The sequence below is a fragment of the Rana temporaria genome, chromosome 2, assembly GCF_905171775.1.
Source record: "Rana temporaria chromosome 2, aRanTem1.1, whole genome shotgun sequence".
Classification (NCBI taxonomy): Eukaryota; Metazoa; Chordata; class Amphibia; order Anura; family Ranidae; genus Rana; species Rana temporaria.
In genome coordinates, this window is record NC_053490.1 from 368,278,725 (window position 1) to 368,303,871 (window position 25,147).

The 25,147-nt window shown below is 43.6% G+C and overlaps 1 protein-coding gene across 3 annotated transcripts in view; it reads right to left on the minus strand.

The window, feature by feature from the left end:
- NAV1 (neuron navigator 1) overlaps positions 1 to 25,147 on the minus strand; it is a 282,057-nt gene that overhangs the window by 179,272 nt on the left and 77,638 nt on the right. For all 3 annotated transcript variants that reach the window (XM_040337722.1, XM_040337721.1, XM_040337720.1), the window contains exon 3: positions 16,350 to 16,694. In XM_040337722.1, coding sequence (XP_040193656.1) covers positions 16,350 to 16,694 — 345 coding nt within the window. The remainder of the gene's footprint in view (positions 1 to 16,349; positions 16,695 to 25,147) is intronic.

Below are 25,147 nucleotides of genomic sequence, written 5' to 3' on the forward strand. Positions count from 1 at the left end.
TTACCAAAGATATGTAGCAGTATACATTTTAGGCCAAATTTATGAAAAAAAATACTTTTTTGCAAAATGTTATAATAGAAATGAAGAAAAATTCATTTTTTTTACAAAATTTTCTTTCTTTTTTCATTTATAGCGGAAAAAATAAAAACCGCAGAGGTGATCAAATACCACCAAAAGAAAGCTATATTTGTGGGAAAAAAAGGACAAAAATTTCATTTGGTTACAGTGTTGTATGACTGAGTTATTGTCATTCAAAATGTGAGAGCACCAAAAGCTGAAAATTGGTCTGGTTATTAAGGGTGTTTAAGTGCCCAGTTGTCAAGTGGTTAAAAACAAATCCAAATATTATCATTTGGAATGTTCAAATTAAGTATATATGAATCCTCTATATTTAACAATACTGGACCACAAATCCACAAATCCCTATGTCAGGCATGTCCAAAGTTTGGCCCGTATCCATGGTCCGGTTTTATACGGCCCCCACTTGCAATTTGCTTTTATTACTTTTGTGCCCCCCCAAGCTCCGCACAGGGCAAGGATGAGCTTGGCTTTTAAAAAAAAAATATATATGTATTCTCTAATCCCCGAGCACCGCTCACTGATAAGCTGGGCATGTTGCTGGGTGTTTCTGGGGGCGTGTTCCAAAGCCCGTTGTGAAGCTGACAGCGCGCAGCGCTGCCAATAATAGACACCATAACAGAGTAATTTCCTGCTCCACAGCTGCAGAGCTCTCAGTGTCTCAGTGCCTGTGATTGGTGGCGCTGCGCGCTGTCAGCGTCCTAGTGGGCTCATCTGAGGTCATCCTTGCAGTGAGAGGCACTCAAGGATTTCTCAGGGGATAAGATAAGTTTACTACTGTAACGGATATAAAGATAATATTTAAATATATAAGAATTTTAAAAAACAAGCTCATGCTTGCCCTGATCGAAGTTTGGGCGCCACAGAAGAGATAAGGGCAAATTACAAGTGGGGGCCAGAGAGAATATAAAATAAAAAACTAGCTCATCCTTGCCCTGAGGGGAGCTTGGGGGCCACAGAAGAGATAAAGGCCAGATTTCTCAGGGGATAAAGAAGAGAAAATATATATTTTTTACAACCTGGACTCATCCTTGCCCTGAGCAGAGCTCTGGGATTTGTTGGGGGCCAAAGAGGAGATATATATCCACCACACACAGCCACAAAGGTAGGAGAATTATTTTTAGGCAGTGTATTAGTGCTCGGACGAATGCACTTACACCAAATTGTAATGGTTCAAAGTATGTCAGGCAAAATGGTCGGCCCTCACACACATTCACTTCATCAAATCTGGCCCTCTTTCAAAAAGGTTTGGACACCCCTGCCCTATGTTCTGGATAAAATACTATGTAAATAGATAAAATACTTTGTTTCTGATCCACAGCCAGGCGACTGGCGCAAACTGTGGGAGACTCAGTTTAAATCCTCTCGTAATGTCCTGGTTCTTGATCATTCTTTCAAAGTCATGTCTCGTTGATATTTTACACCAGCTAGGATTGAAAAATGTCTACAATCGTATCCGTCCAACTGTGTCCAGGGTTGCCCAGATTTGGTAGATATGAAACAAATAACGTGGACCTGTCCTAAAGTCCTAAAGTCAACTTATTCTCACAAATTGATGTCCCGTAAGTCCTGTCTTATGCGTTCTGTTACGCTGTTAGATTGTTGCAGCTCTCATTTGGATTTGGGGAGATATAATTGTACGAAGTGTACTGATATTTAAGTGGACATTTATTTCTGTACTGCCTTATTTCTCTTGTTATATTGGAAAAAAAAAAAAAAAAATAACTCAGTAAAAGAGAAAAAATATATACAATAACAGAAGGGGAAGGTTAAACCTAATGTGTACTTGCATCAATGCGACACCAGGGAGCAGCTTTATAGCTTGTTCACACTTGACCAGATTTCTAATGCTTAACAAATACTTCCATAGCGTTGGTATGGGCATTAGACTGGCATTTTATAAGCGATAATGACGAGTTAAAAATACTTCTTAAACGCCCTTTGGGAAGTTTTGAAGCAATTGATGAGCGTTAAGGCGCGTTAAAACCGCTTCACAAACGCATATTCCATTACAGTAAATTAACGAATCTGAACTCCCTGCAACCGCACCACAACTGCCTGCCAGAACATTTGCAAAGAGTTACCATATGCTTGAATGGGAGGTGTTGAAAGGCTTAAAATGCCTCCTGACTCGACATGAGGTTTCAATTTTGAAGCAACGCCACTCTAAAGCCCCGTTAAAAACACCCCTCTCTTGCTTTTAATTCCAGTGTGAACTTAGCCTTAAAGCAGAACTTTACCCATAACAACTTAATAAAATAATGTTCTTTAGCAAGGAACATACATTCCACATTAATAATTATGCTACCAACTTTAGTGTGTGCTGTAAGTTGCCTCCAGCATTGCTCCTGTGTCTTCTTTCCGTAAGCTGCCATTTTGTTGAAGCTCAGAGCCCCTGAACAGCAGTAAATCATAAAGCGGAACTAAACCCATTGATTTAAAGTTTTCAAAAAACAGTTCCATTCCTGGAATGCTGGGATTACTAACTGTCAAATTTGTGTTCTCAAATTTGTGTTCTCAACCAAACTGTCAAACCATCAGTGCAGGGTGAGACAATGAATTACTGGATGTTAAACAGTTTAGGCACTTATATTTAATGTTTTAAATATATGTAAATAATATATGTTTCAAAAGGGGCCAGCCTGAAGTGATCTAACGACTCACTTTTCTGACTAAAGTTCCACTTTGAGGGCCAGTTCACACCAGACGCAGTTCCGTGTGCTTTTTTTCTGCAAAAAATGCATGCACAGTGTTTTCCATGTATTCCAATGGCTCTAGTTGGCTTTAGTTCACACCATGCAGCCAGTTTCCGGTCAGTTTCTGCACCGGAAACTGACCGGAAACTGACTGCATGGTGTGAACTAGAGCCAACTAGAGCCATTGGAATACACGGAAAACACTATGCATGTATTTTTAGTGCAGAAAAAATGCACACGAAACTGTACGGAACTGCGTTGGGTGTGAACTGGTGTTAATGGCCTTCCTTCTTTTAGGTTCAATAGATTTTATTATCTTATCAACACAAAATAAACAGAGATGTGACAAGGTGCGAACCAGTAGGCACACTGGTATAATAAGCTTGGGTTGCATAGTGTTCAACAATGTATTCTATATAGTATACATGAATATGTGAAAGACATGTCTATACCATTTGAATCAGTGTATGGAACTTGTAGCGTTCCATACGTGGTTCCTGCCAGCCTAGACACCCCAGTGGGTGTACATTTATGACAATTTGAATGGCATTGAATAGCGCCTGTGTTCACAGGTAGAGAACTAGAATACTTGAATTTCCAAAATGAAATTACGTTCAACCGAGTTGAAGGTGTAGATAAGAGAGAGGAGGGTAGTAAGAAAAAAGGAGAGACAAAAAAATAGAAGACAAAGGAGTATAGATGAGAGGGGAGAGAGGAGGGGGGAGTGGGGAAACAGCAAGCACTGCTCAAAAGGGGTTTTAAATCAGGATGACACGAGTAGGGTTTCCAAGTATTATTATGGTTGGGCTCATGGGGGATTTTTATTGCCGAGATACTATGTTTCAATTTCTCAGATGTGGAGTAATGCCTCCAAATGCTCCAGGTGATAGAGAATCTGGCCCATTTATCCAAGGCTTTGGCTTGCATCTCCTCCATAAGCATGATATCGTTGATCTCACTTACCCACTCTAAGAGGGGTGGGGAGATGGTTTTCCAGTGTCTAGGAATGAATTGCCTACCTGCAGTGAGAAAAAATTTCAAGAGGCTAGCCTTTTGGGATCTTATTGAGCCGGGGAGTAAAGATAGTAGGGCAATGGAGGGGGAGTGGTTAATCATATATTTTGGTCTCTGTGCATTCCCACCAAACGTGGAGGTAGGTGCCTTTCTCCGAGTGACATCTCCAGTAGATGTCAGTGGCAGAGGGAAACATGACCTTAATATAAGTTTGGGACTCTATACCATCTGGATACCAGCTTGTAGTGTAGCTTGAGATGACTTATGAGTGAATAGAAAGGCCTTGTGCCAGTCCTCATTAGATATGTCTATCCCCAGCTCCCCCAACCAGACTTTGGTAAACTTAGGTAGGGTACCATGTGTCTGATCAAGGATCAGACTATAGATCGCTGATAAGGTATGGCGAGGTACTTCAGGAAGTGTGCATAACTGATCGAAGCCTGTTAGGGGTCTATGAATTTGTTTTGAGTCATGTAATAGTTTGCAGTAGGAAGATAAATAAAGGAAGCCGCGTCAATCATGTTATGTTAGAGGATGCAGTGGTTTGGTCTGCCACATAGGATCGGTGATTGCTATGGACGAATTGTTTCGCTGTGGGCCATGTGGATCTATCGTAGGTGCCTCTGGTAGGGCCGGGTTATCGAATAAGGGGGTGAGCGGGCTGGGCTCAGTGGACAGCGAGTATTCATCTCTCCTGCGGTACCAAGTGTGCAGTGCATCGATTGTAAGAGGGGATAAGGTTGGTAGGAATTTGTGAGCTCCATCCGATCCTAGCCCCATAACAAGGCACAAAGGTCGACTGGGGACATGTCTTGTTCCACCAAAGTGGAGGCTTTAGTTAGCGGGCGGGGAAACCATTTCAGAATGCGGGAGATGTATGGTAGAGCTCAAAGTCTGGTAAGCTTACCCTGCCGTTGGCTGTTGAAGAGCATAGAAGTTTATGTTTTAATCTAGGATGGTTCCCACGCCAGACAAAGCGAATGGCCATGGAACGGACAGTGCAGAAGAAGGCAGACGGGAGTGTTATCGGTATGGCTTGAAATAAGCAGGGCTGTGGAGTCGGTAGATAAATTTTCCGACTCCGACTCCTCAGTTTTATGTACTTTGGACTCCGACTCCCCGACTCCGACTCCTCTGTATTAATATGCGAATGTATTTTATACATTCCTTGAGGGAAAGAAACGCAACCTACCACAGGACTACTGGCTGGGAAGCCAACAGTCTACTGTATTGCACAGTTTAAGCAAAAGACAAACACAATGAAAACAAATCTGCTGCTGAAGATAGGGCAGTGGGAGGATCCAGGAAGGGGCATTTATTCTAAAACATGATTTTCCTAGGAGAATCCCATAGTCATGTTTAAAGTTTAAGCTAACAATCGGAGTTTACAAGTTTTTATAGCCTTAGCTAAATGACAGCAGTTTTTCCAATGGTTTACAGCTTCAGTCTTGAACTATTGGCCCTCCATTCCCTTCACTTATACAAGTGTCTCACTCTCTAGTCCTGCAAAAAACATATTTATTTAATTCCTTATCAGTGAGAGGCTAGGTTACCCATGGGCGCTGCGTTCCCTGTAAAAGCAGAACACAACACTATGGAAAGTATAAGTATTGCAGCTCCTAATTGTGCGTTGCGTGCCATATAGTGAAGCACATGAAAAGCATGCTTCTTCACGGTCACTTAACGTGTTCGTTTTGTGGTTACGTGAGGCACTGCATGCATTGGTCTTTATTCTTACAGTAGAGAAGTCATTATAACTTTTTGTGAATTGGGACATTTAAACTTGCTTTTTTTTTTTTTTATTCCAATCTAAATTTAGTAGGAGTCGGAGTCGGAGTCGGTGCATTGTTTGCCGACTCCGACTCCAGGTACCCAAAATTTCCCCCGACTCCGACTCCTCGACTCCGACTCCACAGCCCTGGAAATAAGTATAACAGTTTGGGAAGTATGTCCATTTTTAAGACACTCATGCGTCCGAACATCCGGTATGTGAGCCGAGATTACGGTACCCAAGTATGAGATTGATCTGGAGAGAGGAAAGAGTGGATTGTGGCAGGGAGAGGTTCAGAGCTTCCTTCTTGGAGATATTTAGTTTATAGTTGCTGAATAGACTAAATCTGCGGATCTCAGAAAGTATGGAGGGAATGCTGATGTAAGGTTGGGTTACATATAGGAGAAGGTCGTCCGCGTACAAGGAGAGTTTACATTGCGATGAGGGGGGTCTGCACTCCATGTATGTTGGGGTTCGCTCTGATGGCTTGGGCAAGGTGTTCCATGACCAGGGCGAATAGGAGTGGGGAGAGGGGGCAGGCCTGTCTAGTGCCGTTGGTGATGGCCTTCCTTCTTTTTAACATACCATTATTTAATGTGTATTTTATTCAAGAAAGCAAGCAAGGCATTATGAGATGTCCCTTCAAGTTTATTGTCTCAGCTGTCTGAGGTTCATATGCAATTTTTGTTCCCCTGCTGGGTTCACACTGGTGCGCTGTGCGAGATCAAATGTGATTCGCACCGCACTGCAGTGCAATTTCCGTGCAATGCTATTTCAGCCATACAGATAGTATGGATGATATTGCACCGCATTCAGGTCAAACACACACAGGACCCTTTTTTTGGTCCGCACCAGAATCGGATCGCATGGGTGTTCACAGCTATAAGATCCGATTCTGTCAGTTTGCAGTGCGATATGCAAGCTGAAATGGGGGTGTCGTTAATGTTGTATGACACGCCCCAGCAGTTTGCATATGGCAGTGTGAACTGCTGTGCGAGTTGGGTGTGAAGCGGGAACCCGCAGTGGATTTGCAGGGTTCTCGCATCGCATTAGTGTAAACCCAGTCTTTATCTCAGTCAGTAGAATCTAAACTGATTACACTGTATACAAAATAAAGCATCAGTTCCTACTCGTGAATTAAAGTACTCAGAGAATAGCAGCATGGGAAATGCCCTTAATTACCAGTGTAATTCAAAAGATCTGATTCAGTGACTCTCTGTCCAGAGGCCAGAGAGTCAGTACTGCTCTTTTGAAGTTCCCCCCAGGGCTGGGAAATATGGCAAAAGTGGAAAACAATATTCCCTCTGTATCGTTTTAAATTTAAATAATGATGCAGATAAGTTACATAAACGCTACACCACCTGGCCAATAATAGCGTAGAAGAGCCAAGTGCCAAACAGCATCAGGCATTGGTATTTTAAAAGTCATGCTGAAGGGCATACAGACTAGTATCAGTAAGATGGGGGTCTGCACGTTCACCAGTCCTTGGATACTAGAACATATATTTGTGTACTGGGCTTTGTCAAAAATTACAGCAATTGATACATAAATGAAATTAAAATGCTGGACCATTTTAACAGGCAAAGCTTTGTAACTTTCTGTTAATGTAACTTCATGCCTTCTGCAAATTCCTATTGGCATATGAGCCAATAGTACTGGGAAAAGCTTGCTTTTCAAAACAGCCCAGGTACTGAAAGCTGCTGCATTTTTGTGTAGGCGGCTCTTTATAAAAAGTCTGCTGCATGTAGGAAAGCACTAACAGCATGGTTGTACTTTCTCATCATGCATCTTCAAGTAGGGTTCCACCAAAAATAGAATATTCCACGTTAAATGATACATTCACCTTTCTTAAAAAAAAAAAATTTTTGCAGGTAAAAAATTGTATATATATTTTTTTTATGTAAAGCATTGTATCCTCACTCAGCAGATCATGGGTGCAAAGCAAGGCTCCTGTAGACTGTGGCCCGGATTCAGAGAGCAATTACGACGGCGTATCTCCGGATACGCCGTCGTAACTCTGAGTGTGCGGGGTCGTATCTATGTGCCTGATTCATAGAATCAGTTACGCATAGATTTCCCTAAGATCCGACCGGCGTAAGTCTCTTACACCGTCGTATCTTAGGCTGCATATTTACGCTGGCCGCTAAGTGGCGCTTCCGTAGATTTACGCGAGGAATATGCTAATTAGGTAGATACGCCGATTCAGAAACGTACGTCCGCCTGGTGCATTTTTTTTACGTCATTTACGTTCGGCTTTTTCCGGCGTAAAGTTACCCCTGCTATATGAGGGGTATCCTATGTTAAGTATGGACGTCGGGCAAACGTAGATTTTTCCGTTGATTACGTCGTTTGCGTAAGTCGTTCGCGAATAGGCCTGTACGTAAGTTACGTTCACGTGCTATATGAGGGGTATCCTATGTTAAGTATGGACGTCGGGCAAACGTAGATTTTTCCGTTGATTACGTCGTTTGCGTAAGTCGTTCGCGAATAGGCCTGTACGTAAGTTACGTTCACGTCTAAAGCATTGACGATTTGCGGCGTAATTTCGAGCATGCGCATGCGCCGTTCGTAAAAAACTTCAAATACGCGGGGTAACTATTAATTTGAATAAAACACGCCCATATCATCCACATTTGAATTCCGCGGGCTTATGCCGGACCACATACGTTACGCCGCCTTAACTTAGGGCGCAAGTTCTTTCTGAATACGGAACTTGCGCCCTAATTTACGGCGGCGTAACGTATCTGAGATACGTTACGCCCGCCGAGAGATACACTATTGTATCTGAATCGGGGCCACTGAGTGTATCTGTCTGCTCATATGTCATACGGGCAGGCAGGTACACTCTGACAGGGAGACTCAATGTCAGCTTCAAAGGCTGTCAGTAGTTGCAGTTCATTTATTCACAGATTTCTGTGAATGAATGACACAACCGTCTGGGCAGAGCCCCGCACTGACACGTTCTTTTTAAACAGTGACAGTGGGTGCGGGGAGAAGATCAAACGACCCACTATCACAACAAGGCCCCAACCCCGGGGATCACTAGAGGCTGCAGGAGTGGGAACATGTTACATGTTCCACCCTAAAAACGTTCCCAATGGTGACTTTATCCTAAGTACATTAGAACTGTCAGTTGAATTGTTAATTAGCTCCTAGTATCCCGGTCAGTATCCCGGCTAAACCTGAACAAATCAGCGGCTAATGATAGCAATCCCAGCTACCGACACATTCTTCCCCCTGATTTGTTCAGGATTGGCCGGTCTGAACAGATGCAATGCCTGGAAAAGGCATATTGGCCCCATAAACAGCAAGGAAGCTGCCGTCTAAAGCCTAGTGCACATTATTAGAAAATCGGACAAACGATCGTTTGATTTTCCCAGAATGTCTGTACCATGCTGAAAACAAGAATGCCATTATTACTGGTATGAAAATTCTCATACCACAGAAGAAAACTTCCCACGTACGTAGCTTACGTTCCAATGTAGAACTGGAAGTGATGTAATGTGCATGTGACCCTTTATTCGCAAATAAATAGAACGTGTGCTGATGGCATTCACTTAAACCCTAAGGGGGTGAATTGCTCGTATGCAAAAACACGAGCATGTCAGGCAATACTTTTTGGTGAGTTTACATCCAGCTGAGGAGTGTAGACACATTTGTTCAAGCGGTCTAACGTCGGACCAGTTTATCAAAGGACGGCTCATAGATTCTGTTCTATCAAGTTTATTAATGGGCTAATTTTTGTTTTGCACATTATTACAGTTTGGTGTGTTCTTGGTATTCTTTACCCTCAGTGCTACTGTTTACCTTTATGTATTATACATCTGGTAGATTTTTGAAAAATAAAAATATAAACAGGATTTTGGCAAGCTTAAAGGGGTTGTAAAGGTTATTTTTTTATTTTCTAAATAGGTTCTTTTAAGCTAGTGCATTGTTGGTTCACTTACCTTTTCCTTTAATTTTCCCTTCTAAATGTTTTTTTTATTTGTGTTCTTAGGCCTGAATTTCTCACTTCCTGTTCCTTCTCAGTAAGCTGTTCAGTAAGCTGTTCTGACTGACTTTCCACCGCTCAGAGGATGGGGGCAAACTTACTGAGGAGAAACAGGAAGTGAGAAATTCAAACAAAGGGAAAAAAACATTTAGAAGGGAAATCGAAGGAAAAGGTAAGTGAACCAACAATGCACTAGCTTAAAGGAACCTATTTAGAAAAGAAAAGAAAAACCTTTACAACCCCTTTAAATATTATCCAAACTCCAAAAAACAGAAATGTAATATTATGCAGCTTACCATCCCTTAGACCAGTGTTTCTCAACCTTTTTCCAGTCGGGGCACCCTTAAAAAGTATTTTCAGTCTTGAGGCACCCCAGTCCAAGGCTTGGTTCACATTATGGTGTGTCGCAGAACACGCGCAAAATCGCGCTCATTCCTGACACACAGAATAATGCTCTGCTCGTTAGAGGTACCATTAATTCTTAATGGTACCCCCACACATTGGAAAATGTCGGGTGCTTTAGCTGCAGTGCAATTAAAAAAAAAAGAAGAAGGTTGGGGACTTGTTTCCCTGCATTTTTGTGGGTACAGAAGCCCATTGAAATGAATGGTCTGCCCTACATGCAGCTGCACAGATGTGAACCAAGGGCTTGTTAACATGTCAAAGGGGCGGTAAAACCACATGGTTGAGAAGTTTTTACCACCCCCAACTTCTCTACCTTTAGCTGCAGAGGCAGCAGCTGGGGTGTTCACATGCTGTGGCTGCAACTGGAGGTATACCGAGGGTGAATGGGGGTGCACTGCAACTACCCCGCAACTGTGTGCATTGCACGGTTGCGGTGTAGTGATGCTGCATTTACGGGCTTAAAACAGGTAGTAAAGAGGCAACATAATGCCTCTTTACGGCCTGTCAAATGCCTCTGAAAAGCGATCTGTGCATGGATTGCTTTTCAGAGAAGCAGCAGTCCTTGCTATCAAACAAGCCCTACAAAATCCATTGTCATGGTACAGGAATGGGGGGGGGGGGGCAGGATTAAAAGTAACATACATACAGACTACAGACACAGGCTTACACATGCATACACATACATACCAGGGTTGCCAACTTTCAGTAAATTTACGAAGTTTGTAAAATCCGTACTTTTTTCATCTGTCCTTGAATGTCCATTGCGGACATGTAGGCTGCATGTCTGTAACTGACATTCATGGACAAATGCAAAAAGTATGGATTTTACAAACTCTTTGTAAATTTACTGAAAGTTGGCAAACCTGATACACACATACATACACACATACAGTCACATGTGCACACACATACAGACAGACAGTCACATGTGCACACACACACATACACAGTCACATGTGCACACACACACAGTCACATGTGCACACACACACACACACATACAGACAGACAGTCACATGTGCACACACACACAGTCACATGTGCACACACACACACATACAGACAGACAGTCACATGTGCACACACACACACACACATACAGACAGACAGTCACATGTGCACACACACACACATACACAGTCACATGTGCACACACACACATACACAGTCACATGTGCACACACACACACACATACAGACAGACAGTCACATGTGCACACACACACACACACACATACAGACAGACAGTCACATGTGCACACACACACATACAGACAGACAGTCACATGTGCACACACACACATACACAGTCACATGTGCACACACACACATACAGACAGACAGTCACATGTGCACACACACACGCACACACACACATACAGACAGTCACATGTGCACGCACACACACACACACAGACAGTCACATGTGCACGCACACACATACATACAGACAGACAGTCACATGTGCACACACACACACACACACACACACATACATACAGACAGTCACATGTGCACACACACACGCACACACACATACAGACAGTCACATGTGCACACACACACACACAGAGACAGTCACATGTGCACACACAGAGACAGTCACATGTGCACACACACACAGACAAATGTATAAAGCCATTTAAAAAAAAAATAATGTAGCTTCTAGCTCAGTACCTTTTCAGATTTCTCTTTAGCCGGGTACTGCACTCTAGGGGGAAGCAGAGAGCACAGCACACTCCTCTGCACTTCACTTTCATTTTTGAAGCCGACAGAGCTTCTCACAGTTCGGCAGGAGAGCTCATTTGACAGCCTTCTCTCCACTGACCCCCGCGGCACACCTGAAAACCTCTGACGGCACACCAGTGTGCCGCGGCACACTGGTTGAGAAAGGCTGCCTTAGACGTAGTGGCTACATTAGTTTACTTTGGGCTTTTTTCTCTTAATGCCTCATTCAGATGGGTGTACTTAAAGGACCTAGTTCATCTTTCCCAAAAAAATAACAAATGCCTATTTTTTTGCAGGTAAAAAAATATGTATTTTTTTTTTTTTTGTCAGAAGCCTGTAAAGCATTGCACCCTGATCAGCAGATCTTTGGGTGTAATGCCATGAACCTGCAGACTGTCTGTGTAGCGGTCTTCCCTCTGATATGGGTAGGAAGTTACAGTCTGACAGGAAGACTCAATGAATTACCTAGAGCGTTCAACAGCGCCCTGGTAGTTCATTGAGAACTACAAGCCGACATCCACAGAGATCTTCTGCTTGCTGTCAAAAAGGTGCACTTATCCTCAGTGGCGTCTCCAGCTTTCATATTTAGGGGGGGCACATGGGGGGATAGGGACAAAAGTAGGGGGGCCAACTATAAAATGCAATTATATATATATATATATATATATATATATATATATATATATATATATACCGTATATATATCCTGGGGCCCTTTACTACGATCCCACTATGGGCCCTTTCACATGTTCTGCAGTGAGCTCCCTTCCTACTATACTGGGGCCCCCCAGGGTGGCAGAAAACAAGATATATATGCCACCAGCACACCAAGAATATATAAGGGTCCAAAGCAGTGGGAGAACTATCAGGGTTGCAAAGGTTGTCTTGCCACCGGGGCCTGGTGTTCTGCCACAGTGGGGATCCCCAGCTGTCCTGTCCCTGCTATTTACAGCGCTGGTCTGGCGTCTGTCTCCTTGGCAGCGGTGGCAGTCTATTAGGACCTAGTGCTGGTGACATTATGGGTGCATGCAGGGGAAGGCTGGCACTATTGGTTATAGAGAGCCGAGCCCCCAGCTGGTCACCTAGCAGCAGTAATGCTGTATAACCTTCTCTGTTGACATGCTGATCGGCATGTGATCCAGGTGATGCTCCCAGTCAGATCTAATAAACACAGTATTTATTAGCATCAAGAGTACAACCACATAAATATAATCAACCGTATGATCAGCAGCCATGTGGGCTCTATGCCTGTAAAGTGTGGGCTTTGATCAATAAAATCACTTATAGTTATGACTAGGATTTGACTAAGAGCATCACTTGGATTGCATCCCGATCAGCATGTCAGAGAAGGGTCCACTGCTGCTAAGCAACCTGCAGGGAGCTCAACTGTCTACAACCAATAGAGATGGGCTCGGGTGTGTTTGAAATCCCACATGCCCAATCACGCCAGGAAGCCGACACTCCACAGTGCTAATCAATGTATGGGCTGCCTAAGAGCTAAGACCAGCCATAGACAGTTTAAATCTCAGCTGGTTCAGCAGAAACTGGCTGAGATTTGAACCATTAATGAGCAGATTCTCTTATAATTATCACTAGTGGTTGCTGTATAGCCACTGGTGATAATCACTGTTTGTCGGGAGAATATAATTGCTGGGCAGGAGGGATATTCCCCTGTCACCACTGTCTGTTGATGGGGGAATCATGCAAGTTTCTTTCCTGCAATCTGTGGATGCAGGAAAGCAATTTGCACCGTATATTATCTGCCTAACTGAAAGTGAAAGTAAATTGTGAATGTTTTGAAAGAACAGGAGAGGGGGAGGGAGACAGATAGGGGGGAGAGAAGGGATGGAGATAATGTAGTTCAGTGATTACAGTGTACTGCAGTCTGCAGTGCACACACTTAAACACGGTCCAGGCTAGAATATCTGGTTGTGTAAGCGCTCGCATTATGCAAGTGTCAGCGAGCAGAGGGAGGGGGGGAATCCCCAGCAGAGCTGACTGGGGATGCTCTCCCTCTCGGGGAGCAAAATACAAAAATTGCACAAAAAAAAAAAAAAATTTTTTTGGGGGGGGGGGGGCACATGGTGGGGCACAGCATGATGTTGGGGGGGTCAGGGCCCCCTCTGGCCCCCCCCCCCCAGGGACGCCTCTGCTTATCCTTTAAGCATACACCTGTGTGAGGGCTGTGTTTTGCCAACACAAGATATCCGTGCAGGCAGTTCCATTCATATCAATTGGGGCACAGTGGCTGCACATCCACTTAATTTGACATCCATGTGGGTGCAGTTGTGTGTGTCCCCAAATGCAGAGTGGGTTTGGGCACATGCACCTGCACCCACACGGATGTCAAACTGTGAGCCTTGGCTGTGTCTGTGCAGCCGCTGCATCCCAAATGAAAAAAATGGGACTGCATGCATGCAGATACACGAAAACACCTGTGCATCCCGTGCAGGCAAAACAAGCCCCTCACATGGGTGTACGCTTAAAGTGGTTCTAAAGGCAGTATTTTTTTTTATCTTAATGCATTCTATGCATTAAGATAAAAAAAATCTGTGTGCAGCAGCCCCCCTAATACCTACCTGAGCCCCATCTAGATCCAGCAATGTTGCACGAGAGCCTCACCTGTCTGGGGACTCTTTTTATTGGCTGAGAGAGCAGCGGGCGCCATTGGCAATCAAAGTCAGTGACGCAAAGCCACTGTCAAAGTCAGTAAGCCAATAAGGAGATAGAGGAGCGGGGCCTAACCACGTCTCTGTGTCTGAATGGACACAGGAGCAGCGGCTCGACTCGGGTGCCCCCATAGCAAGCTTCTTGCTGAGGGCGCACTCGGCAGGAGGGATGGGTCAGGAGTGCCAACGGGCGACCCGAGAATAGGAGAAAGGAGACTTTAATATTACTTGAAGAACAAACGTCCTGTGAATAGCACAATTGTCCTTCCTTCATGTTTATGCTTTTACTCCACTGTAACTATGGAGGCAGCCACGGCTGTCGCACAGGCTAATCTCCAAATGTGTATGCCTTTGTTTTTCTTTATTATATGGTGGGATGATAGGACTGGTAGTTTACAAAACTAAGATAAGATTCTTTGAGCTGTCTTTTCAGCTCACAATAGTTGACAAGGACACTGCATTTCTGGCAAGGTCAACAATTATTTTCTGTACTTGCTTCAAATGTTCCTAGCCTAAAAAATGAAATCGAATGCAGACACCAAGTCTAAAGACTGATAAGCTGCAATATAAAACTTTTTTTTGTTTTTGTACAGTTTAACTGTAAATATTGAACTGCTTCTGTTCAGTGCATAATGATGTATGCTTTGTCCATATGCTTCTAAAACTAACTTGAGCAAGTTCAGCTTTATTATATGAAGAGTTGCAGTCACATTGTCAATTTACATATGTAGCATCTTAAAAATAACATTTACAGTTCCAGCCACCTCCAGCTCTTACCCTCCACTCCATGCTCACCACTGTCACCTGAAAACACAGAAAGAAGCCTTCTGTGTTTACAAGGACAGTTTTTCTCTTGGCAGACCCCTGCCTGCCCTGAACTCAAGGTGATGACAAGGGAGATGCAGATACGTGTGCAGTGTGGGATGGGGCATCACGTGATGAGCTGCACTGTGATCTCCATCTGTACCTGGGTACACAGATGCTGACCAATGATCTCCCTACAAGTGAGAGAGAGAGAGGCGGAGTCGCCTACACTGCTGCAGGTATGAGGGGCAGCCCGGTAGGTAAGATGCAAGGAAGCTTTTGGGGGGTGGCAGCTGAGGACTGTGGAGGGAGATGCATGCAGAGGTGGTGGATGGGCGCGAGTGGTGCAGAGGCCAGAGCCAAGGAGGGATGGGAGTGAGATGTGGACAGCCTGTGAATAAACCTGCACTCTGTATGTAGCCCTCTCTGTACACAACACACTCCTGTACTCTGCACTTTGTACATAGCGCATCCCTGAACTTCGCACATAACATACACCTGGTATTTATTCCCCTTTTAAGACCATCCCACTGTTGATGCAATTCAGCCACACCCACCATTCAATGCGATTCCGTGGTGGTATTGGCAGGGGGGGGGGGGAGAAAAAGCCCTGAATGATTATAGTCTTAATACAACTAGGCCTTTGAAGGCAACCATATTGCTAATGTGTCCCATGATGAAACTGATGTAGGGGATGCCTGTCACCTGACTTCAAGCTATTTACTTATGACCACTTTAGGAAAAAGAGGCAGTGGGGGACAGGAGGGACATTTTATGCAAGCAGCACTGCTGCCACAGTAGCGAGGAAAAGAAATGTGATTTATTTTGGTTGTTGTTGTTGGAAATCATTTTGGTTGTAATCTGTACCCAAACGGTAATTGAATAACATTCTTTTTTTCAGTAGCAATTATATTTGTTGTGTACGTTTTTAAGAATGGTAAAGTTTTCCTGTAGCAGCAGCATAATGTGGCCTAAACTAGATTTACTTCAGCATGGGGGGAAGTGACACCACTGCATTAATGATGTGAGATTCAAGTGTCTGGCGTTTAGATGATGTTCCGACACATTTTCATATGAATCTTTAGTGTTATTACAAATGTAATTATATAAGTCAAGTAACACTAGTGGTTTACGCCATGGCTCCTTTAACTAAAAGGTTAATACTAGTTCACATTAGAGTTGACACCACATACCTGGTTATAATGTCATCATCCTCATGTGATGTCTCTTTCCCCAACTGGCAGTCGCTGTCGCTTCCATAACCAGATTTTAAATCGCGCTCTGCTGTTTCCATTAGCTCTAGACGTTGGGTAATGCTGCAAAGTCTCGTGCCAGCACGAAGAGGCATTGTGTGCGAAAACTGCCAGCCTCCTACACCACTTTCTGTGCGACAACCACCAAGAGAGGGAGCTTCTCCAGCTTGCAGCCGTGGGCTAGCCTGCCCATAACGCCAGGACACAGGGGAAGAACGATTGGAAAGGCTGGAAACACTGCGAGGGTTGGCATCGTCACTGTCATAGCAAGGCATTTCTAAGGAACTAAACAGAACAGACAGGCATAATTACTGACAATGCGTATAAAAACCTTGAACTGTATTACAAGAGTTGTTTGATTGTCATGTAAATAATCAGTACATTGTGGTTATGTGCACTATCACATTTCAGTAAAATAAAAACAATTTCTGAGTGGTTGCTACAAATTCCTTTTTGGTTTGTTAAATACAGTTATCTTTTACAGTGAAAACTTATAACCATATTTATTGTTATATTATAAATTAAAGCCTTTTGTAATTGTTGCTATATCAAATTAAATACTTGCTGCAAACCCTAAGTGCCCGTTCACACTACCGCGACTTGGGATCCAACTTGTGTCGCCCCAAGTTGCGCCATGTGAGAAATTACATTAAAGGGAATGAGAGCCGTCTTAATGCACACTAAGTCACTCCGACTTCAGAAAAGGTTCCTGCACTACTTCAAGGCGACTTGTACCCATTGATTTCAATGGTAGTCGCCTCCAAAGTAGGATCAGTTTCTTAACTGGAGCAACTTTCCAGGAAGAGAAAAAAGTTTTCTCAGACAAACCCCTCCCTCCCACAGAGCTGATTATTGTTTGATTGGCAAAGATGCCTGTCCAGGAGTTGCCACTGGCAAAGCTGCCTGTCCTGGAGGAGACTTGAAGTTGCCTCGAAGTTGCCTCAAGTTGCCTCGCAAAGTCGTGCCGACTTTCATGTCACTGTAGTGTGAACCGGCACTGAATCTGTTTCTCATGCCGCGTACACACAACCATTTTTAATGGTCTAGAAAAAACAACGTTGTTTTCAACCCGATTATTGTTAAGCTGGCCTTGCCTACACACGATCATGAAAAAAAATGCTCTAGCAAAGCGTGGTGATGTACAACACGTACGACAGCACTATAAAGGGGAAGTACCATTCGGATGGCGCCACCCTTGGGGCTGCTTTTGCTAATTTCGTGTTAGTAAAACTTTGGTGAGAGACGATTCGCGCTTTTCAGTCTGTTACAGCGTGATGAATGTGCCATCTCCATTACGAACACTAGTTTTACCAGAACGAGCGCTCCTGTCTTATAACTTGATTCTGAGCATGCGCGTAATTTTCACGTTGTTAAAGCCCACACACAACCATTTTTTACGACATTAAAACCAATGCGAAAATTTAGAGCATGTTCTACATTTTTAATGGCAATTTTTAACGTTGCGAAAAATGCTCTGGAGCCCACACACAATCGTTTTTAATGACATAAAAAAAAATTAAATTTTTCACATCGCGAAAAACGGTCGTGTGTACGTGGCATGACTCTTTCTTTTGGAAATACAGAGAAGATTCAAAACATCCTCAAGCAGTCATTTCTTAGTAGTCTTTTTATTGCTGGGAAGACTACAGCCTGAGTTTGTCAGTGTTATCAGCACAGCCCTACTTAATTGAATGGCCACATTGCAGTGCAAGGATTCACCATTTGGTGATGATGCATGTAATTTACAGTCCTTTTATGGTTTTGTTCTGGGAGAATATGACTATTTTGTATTACCATAGTATACAAACCCATACAAAGCAGAAATACCTCTTAGGCCCTGTACACACGATCGGACAAAACCGATGAAAACGGACTGAAGTTCAGTTTCATCGGTCCAAACCGACCATGTGTGGACCCCATCGGTCAGTTATCCTTCGGTCGAAAAATTTAGAACTTGCTTTAAAATTGAACCGATGGATGCATAACCGATCGGTCAAAACCGACAGTTAGTACGCAAAAGCATCATGCTCAGAATCAAGTCGACGCATGCTTGGAAGCATTGAACATAATTTTTCTCAGCACGTCGTTGTGTTTTACGTCACCGCGTTGGACTTGATCGTTTTTTTAACTGATGGTGTGTAGGCACATCAGACCATCAGTCAGCTTCATCGGTTAACCGATGAGAGCGGTCTTTCGGACCGTTTTCATCGGATGGACCGACCGTGTGTACGCGGCCTTACATTTACATGAGAAACAGATTTCCAGACTTTACCCAAAACTGTAATTCACCGTAGTATAGAAATGCTAAAACTGACACACTTGCATTGTCCACTAAAAATGCTGTAAAAAAAAATGTGTTTTTCTTTGCAGCTTACTTATATACATTTTCTAAATAAGCATGTCTTCCAGTATCTGATGACCAAAACAGCTCAATGGGTATGTGTGCTTATAGCCATAGATGACAATTACATGAACAGATGCAGTGCATGTGCTTGTGTGTACGTCTGTAGACAAGCTAAATCTGTTTCATAAAGATCAATAACCCTCTCTACTTGATCAATAGTTAAATGCGGCAAACAGGTATTGAACTGGCTGCACAGAAACTGCTTAATAGTAGTGCTCTTGTGTTTTGAAAATGTAAAAGCTATCTCAAAATGGAGTCACTATTCTTGGGGAATTGGCCACAATACGTATGATGCCCTATAATAGCTTCAGTTGCTGCAACATCTCCAAAACATTTCTCCCCAACACAGCTAACGCTGTACAACATTAGCTTCTCCTTGGGAATGATCAATAACAAACTATCTGTAATGTTTTAAAAAAAGTGCAAGAATTACCAAACACAGAGTTCTGGTTGACACCATATTAGAATTAGGAGTTCCAGATAAAGTGCCAATGACTAGAACCTCCTTAGCGAGAGTGCAGGTGGAAGTTGTCTTATTTAAGCCCAGGTTCACACTGGACTGCGAGAATGAAGCCGTGCATGTTCAGCTGAACTCGCACGATTTCACTCCCGCTTGTCAGTCCCGATTTCCCAGATGTCAATGTAAATCGCGGGAGCCGAAACGACAAAAAATAGTACAGAAATTACTTATTACTTATTACTTTATTAAATAAAATAAAAAAATACTTTTTGAACCGATAAGGACGGTGCCAGTGCTGGCAAATGCAGGCGATTTGAAATGTGATTTGACATGTCAAATCGCATGTCAAAACGCACCAATGTGAACCAGGGCTTAAACAGAAATTTGTGATTTAAAAAAATAGTCCCCCGCCGTCTCTGCAGTAAGGACTGAGCGATCAAACATCGCTGAGAGCTCAGTTCTCTCCCTCAGCTCTGAGCAGAGAGCTGTGACTGTAAGTCAGCGGCTGTGTGCTCTCCCCTCCAGCGCTCATTGGAAGCTGGGCTGTGTAGGGGGTGAGAGGGGCTGGCTCAAGCTCTCAGGGGATCGCTGAGGGGCTGAGCCATGTGCCGGTTCAGGCTTCTGGGTTGGGATGTTTTCCAGCTGAGTGACGTCAGCCGACAGAGGGCTTGATCCTGCTGTCGGCTTAAAATGGATCACATGAGTGAAGAATGAACTGGAGCTTTTGGCTTTGGAAAAAGCTTTGGCCAGACTTCTCCTTTAACCCTTAGGAATCTAGGGTCTGGTGTTCTCTTTGCTACTAGCATTTGTGGTGTCATTGTGTCAAGATCAAAAGAGTACTTTAAGGTCCTCAGAAGGAAGGTTGTAGAAGTCTAGAAGCCTGGCAGAGAATTTCAATCTTAAATTATTTTCTCCATTGTATGGGAAATATTTTACATGTGGAATACGTTTCAAACGACTGCTAATTTGACCAGGACTGACAAGTCAGCTCAAGAGCTGACCATTTAATGCTAAATATCTAGGAAACTCAAAAAAAAATTACTGCAGGATCTGCAGGCAACTCCTTGGTGTCAAACTGCAAGCATCTATAATCAAAAAAGATTTCACCTATTAAATCTGCACAGGCAGTGTGCCAGGAAAAAGCCTTTGCTGTCCAAAAAGAACATCAGAGTAAGAGTAAAGACAAAGAGTAAGACTAGTTTGTCATTAAACAATAAGACAATGATCAGGCCTTCTGGAACATTGTGATGCGGACTGATGACTGCAAACCAAATAAAGTTCTTTGGAATTAGAACCTCGTGCCAACTGTGAAGCAGGTTATGGTTTGAGGTTGATTTAAAGTGGAAGTATAGTCAAAACACTAAACCTATCGATCTAGCACTGCAAAGCAAAAATCGCTATACTTACCTGTTCTGCAGCCGGTCCAGTCTCCAGCAGTGAATGCTGTGTGCAGGGGACAACCGACAATGGCTGGGAAATTACATCACCCATAAACTTACTAAGGGGCTTCCGTTGCCTCTCCTGCACACTCCCTCCCCGAAGCCGCCACTGACAGCTAATGCTGGGACCAGACCACAGTGACAGAGAGTAGGTTTAGAGGTTTTTAGGTTCTGACTAAAATCAGGGCCTGGGCAAATTGCAGTCAAATCTAAGGCACATTAAAGGAACACTAAAGGCACATGTTATACTTACCTCCACTGTGCAGCTATTTTTGCACAGAGTGGCCCCGAATCCTGTGTTCTGGGGTCCCTCCGCGGCTGTCTCGGCTCCTCCTCGCAAAAGCTTTCTACCTTCATGCAAGCGAGCTTGCATGGTGGAAATCTTTTGCGAGCGCGATACAGCAACGGCCATAGCCGCCAACTGTATCACTTGGCCCCGCCCCCCCAGCGCGCCGCGTCATCCGCTGTGATTGACAGCAGCGCCAGCGCCAGCCATAGGATGCATTAACCTCCCTGGCGGTCTTCCCGAGACTGACTCGGGGTTTGATTTTCCTGCTACGATCGGTAACCCCGAGTCAGTCTCGGGCTCGCCTCGCTGAATCCACAGGCACTTTTTACTTACCTTGTCCCTGGATCCAGCGATGCCACCGCGCTGTGTGAGCGAGCGGGACCTCGCTCGATTCACATAGTGCTTCCGTGTGACGCCGATCTCCGTTCCCTGCGACGTTACGACGCACGGGGACGGAGAACGGCGCCAAATTCAAAAACGTAAACAAACACTTTACATACAGTATACTGTAATCTTATAGATTACAGTACTGTATGTAAAAAAAACACACCCCCCTTGTCCCTAGTGGTCTGTCCTGTGTCATGCATGTCATTTTATATAATAAAAACGTTTCTTTCTCCCTGCAAACTGTAGATTGTCCATAGCAACCAAAAGTGTCCCTTTATGTCAAAAATAGTTTTAGATCAGCTAAAAAACAGCGATAATAAATTATAATCACTTGCAGAATTGTGCGATAGCGATTTGTGGGGAAATTCGTCATAAAAAAAAAAAAATAATGACAGCAACAATTCTGCAACTGAGCAAATTTCAGTGATTTTAATTTGATTACATTATTGAATAATTTTTATTATAATTATATTATTATTTGTTATAATTATTTATAATTATTTATTATATTATAATTTATAATTTTGTTTTTAAAAAAATGTCATACCCGGGATGCCTATTAGAATCTTGTTTGGTCAGATTTAAGTGAGTTATTTCTAAAAATGACAGACCTACAGTATAAAACGCCAAATTTCCTTGCAAATAATGGTACCGCTTTCAGCACCTTTTTTCTGACAGAATCATACCGCCAGGGAGGTTAAGGTAAAAAAAACTTTTACCTTTACAACCCCTTTAAGGGCTCATTCACACATGCATCAATACCCTGGGCCAGATTCATGTAGATCAGCGGATCTTTAGATCCGCTAGATCTAAGTTTTTTTTTACGATCCGCCGGTGCAATTTAGCGAGGCTAGTGCATGATTCATAAAGCACTTACCTCGCAAATTGCACCGTCGGATCCTAACTCCCCCCGGCGGAATGCAAATTCCGCGGCTAGGGGGAGTGTACAATTTAAATCAGGCGCGTTCCCGCGCCGATTTAACTGCGCATGCGCCGCCGGCGAAAAAGCCCAGTGCGCATGCTCCAAATGACGTCGCTAGGACGTCATTGTTAGCGGCGGGTACGTCAATTGCGGCCATCGGTATTCCCGATCGACTTACGCAAATGACGTAAAAATTTGAATCTCGGCGCGGGAACGACGGCCATACTTAACATTAGCTACCCCTCATATTAGCAGGGGTAACTATCCGCCGGAAAAAGCCGAACGCAAACGACGTTAAAAAAAAGAGACGGGCGGGCGTACGGACTTGAATCGGCGGTTCTCCTCATTTGCATATGCGACGTGTAAAAAAAAGCGACGACACCTAGCGGCCGGCGGGAGATTGCAGCCTAAGATTCGACTGGTGTAAGTCACTTACACCAGTCGGATCTAAGGGAGATCTATGCGGAACTGACTCTTATGAATCAGTCGCATAGATCCGAACGTGGGATCTCACAGATCCGACCGTCGGCTCTCACAGATACGACGGCGGATCAGGAGATCCGCCGTCGTATCTCTTGATGAATCTGCCCCCGTGTGTTTAACCACTTGGCCTCCGGAAGATTTACCCCCTTCATTACCAGACCATTTTTTGTCATACAGCACTGCGTTACTTTAACTGACAATTGCGCAGTTGTGCGATGATGTACGCTTTATCGCCTCTGTGTTTTTTTATTTTTTGCACTATAAAAAAAAAGACAGACAACTTTAAAAAAATAAATATATTTTTTACTTTCTGCTATAAAATATATCCAATAAAAAAATTGAAAAAAAATCGAATTTCATAAATTTCCGCCAATATGTATTCTACTACATATTTTTGGTAAAAAAAAATCCTAATGAGCGTATATTGATTGATTTGTGCAAAAGGTGTATGGCATCTATGAACTACAGGATATTTTTATTTATTTAAATTTCATTTATTTACTAGTAATGGCAGGGATCAGCAACAAGCAGGATTGCAATATTGCAGTTGACACACTGATGCTTTTTGGGGACCAGTGACACGAATACAGTGGTCAGTGCTAAAAAATATGCACTGTCACTGTACTGACACTGGCCTCAGAGACGAGCAAAGGGTTAACTGTGTGCCTAACCAGTGTTTTACTACACTGTGGGAGGTGCTTTTTCTAAGTGAAAATATAGAATTTATTCTCTGCTTTGCAGGGACACAAATTCCATCCCTTCCCTCCCTCAGAATGGCGAATTGCCTTGTTTACATAGACAGACTGCTGTTCTGCCTCTCTGCCTGATGATAGGCGGGTACCGGCGGACATAGAGTCTGCGGTACCCGCCGATTGACTCCTGCTACCCGGAACAGTCGGATCACATACAGTGCATCCGGAAAGTATTCACATCACTTCACCTTTTTCCACATTTTGTTATGTTACAGCCTTATTCCAAAATGGATTCAATGCATTATTTTCCTCAAAATTCTACAAACAATACCCCATAATGACAATGTGAAATAAGTTTGTTTGAAATCTTTGCACATTTATAAAAAAAAATCCCATGTACATAAGTATTACACCAATTACAGCCTCAAGTCTTTTTGAGTATGATGCTACAAGCTTGGCACACCTATTTTTGGGCCGTATCTCCCATTCTTTTTTGCAGGACCTCTCAAACTCCATCAGGTTGGATGGGGAGTGTCGGTGCACAGCCATTTTCAGATCTCTACAGAGATGTTCAGTCGGGTTCAAGTCTGGGCCTTGGCAGGGCCACTCAAGGATATTCACAGAGTTGTCCCGTAGCCACTTCTTTGTTATCTTGGCGGTTGTTTTGTTGGAAGATGAACCTTTGGCCAAGTCTGAGGTACAGGGCGCTCTGGAGCAGGTTTTCATCAAGGATGTCTGCATTCATCTTTCCCTCGATCCTGACTAGTCTCCCAGTTCCTGCAGCTGAAAAACCTCTCCACACCATGATGCTGCCACCACCATGCTTCACTGTAGGGATGGCATTGCCCAGATGATGAGCCGTGCCTGGTTTCCTCCAGACATGATGCTTGCAATTCAGGCCAAAGAGTTTGATCTTTATTTCATCAGACCAGAGAATTTTGTTTCTCATGGTCTGAGAGTTCTTCAGGTGCCTTTTTGCAAACTCCAGGCAGGCTGTCATGTGCCTTTTACTGAGGAGTGGCTTCAACGTCTGCCCACTCTACCATACTGGCCTGGTGGAGTGCTGCAGAGATGGTTGTTCTTCTGGAAGGTTCTCCTCTCTCCACAGGGTAACGCTGGAGCACTGTCAGAGTGACCATCAGGTTCTTGGTCATCTCCCTGGCTAAGGCCCTTCTCCCCGAATCGCTTAGCGAGGGTGCCCGCTCCAGGAAGAGTCCTGGTGGTTCCAAACTTCTTCCATTTATGGATGATGGAGGCCACTGTGCTCAATGGAACCTTCAGTGCTGCAGAAATGTTTCTGTGCCCTTCCCCAGATCTGTGCTTTGATATAATCTTGTCTCAGAAGTCTACAGACAATTTCTTCATGGCTTGAATTGTGCTCTGACGTGCACTGTTAACTGTGGGACCTTATATAGACAGGTATGTGCCTTTGCAAATCATGTCCAATCAACTGAATTTACCACAAGTGGACTCCAATCAGGTTGTAGAAGGATCTCAAGGATGATCAGTGTAAACAGGATGCACCTGAGCTCAGTTTTGAGTGTCATGACAAAGACTATGAATACGTATGTACATGTAATTTTTTTTTTGTTTGTTTTTATTTTGCAAATATTTCAAACAAACTTCTTTCACATTGTCCGTATAGGGTATCGTGTGTAGAAT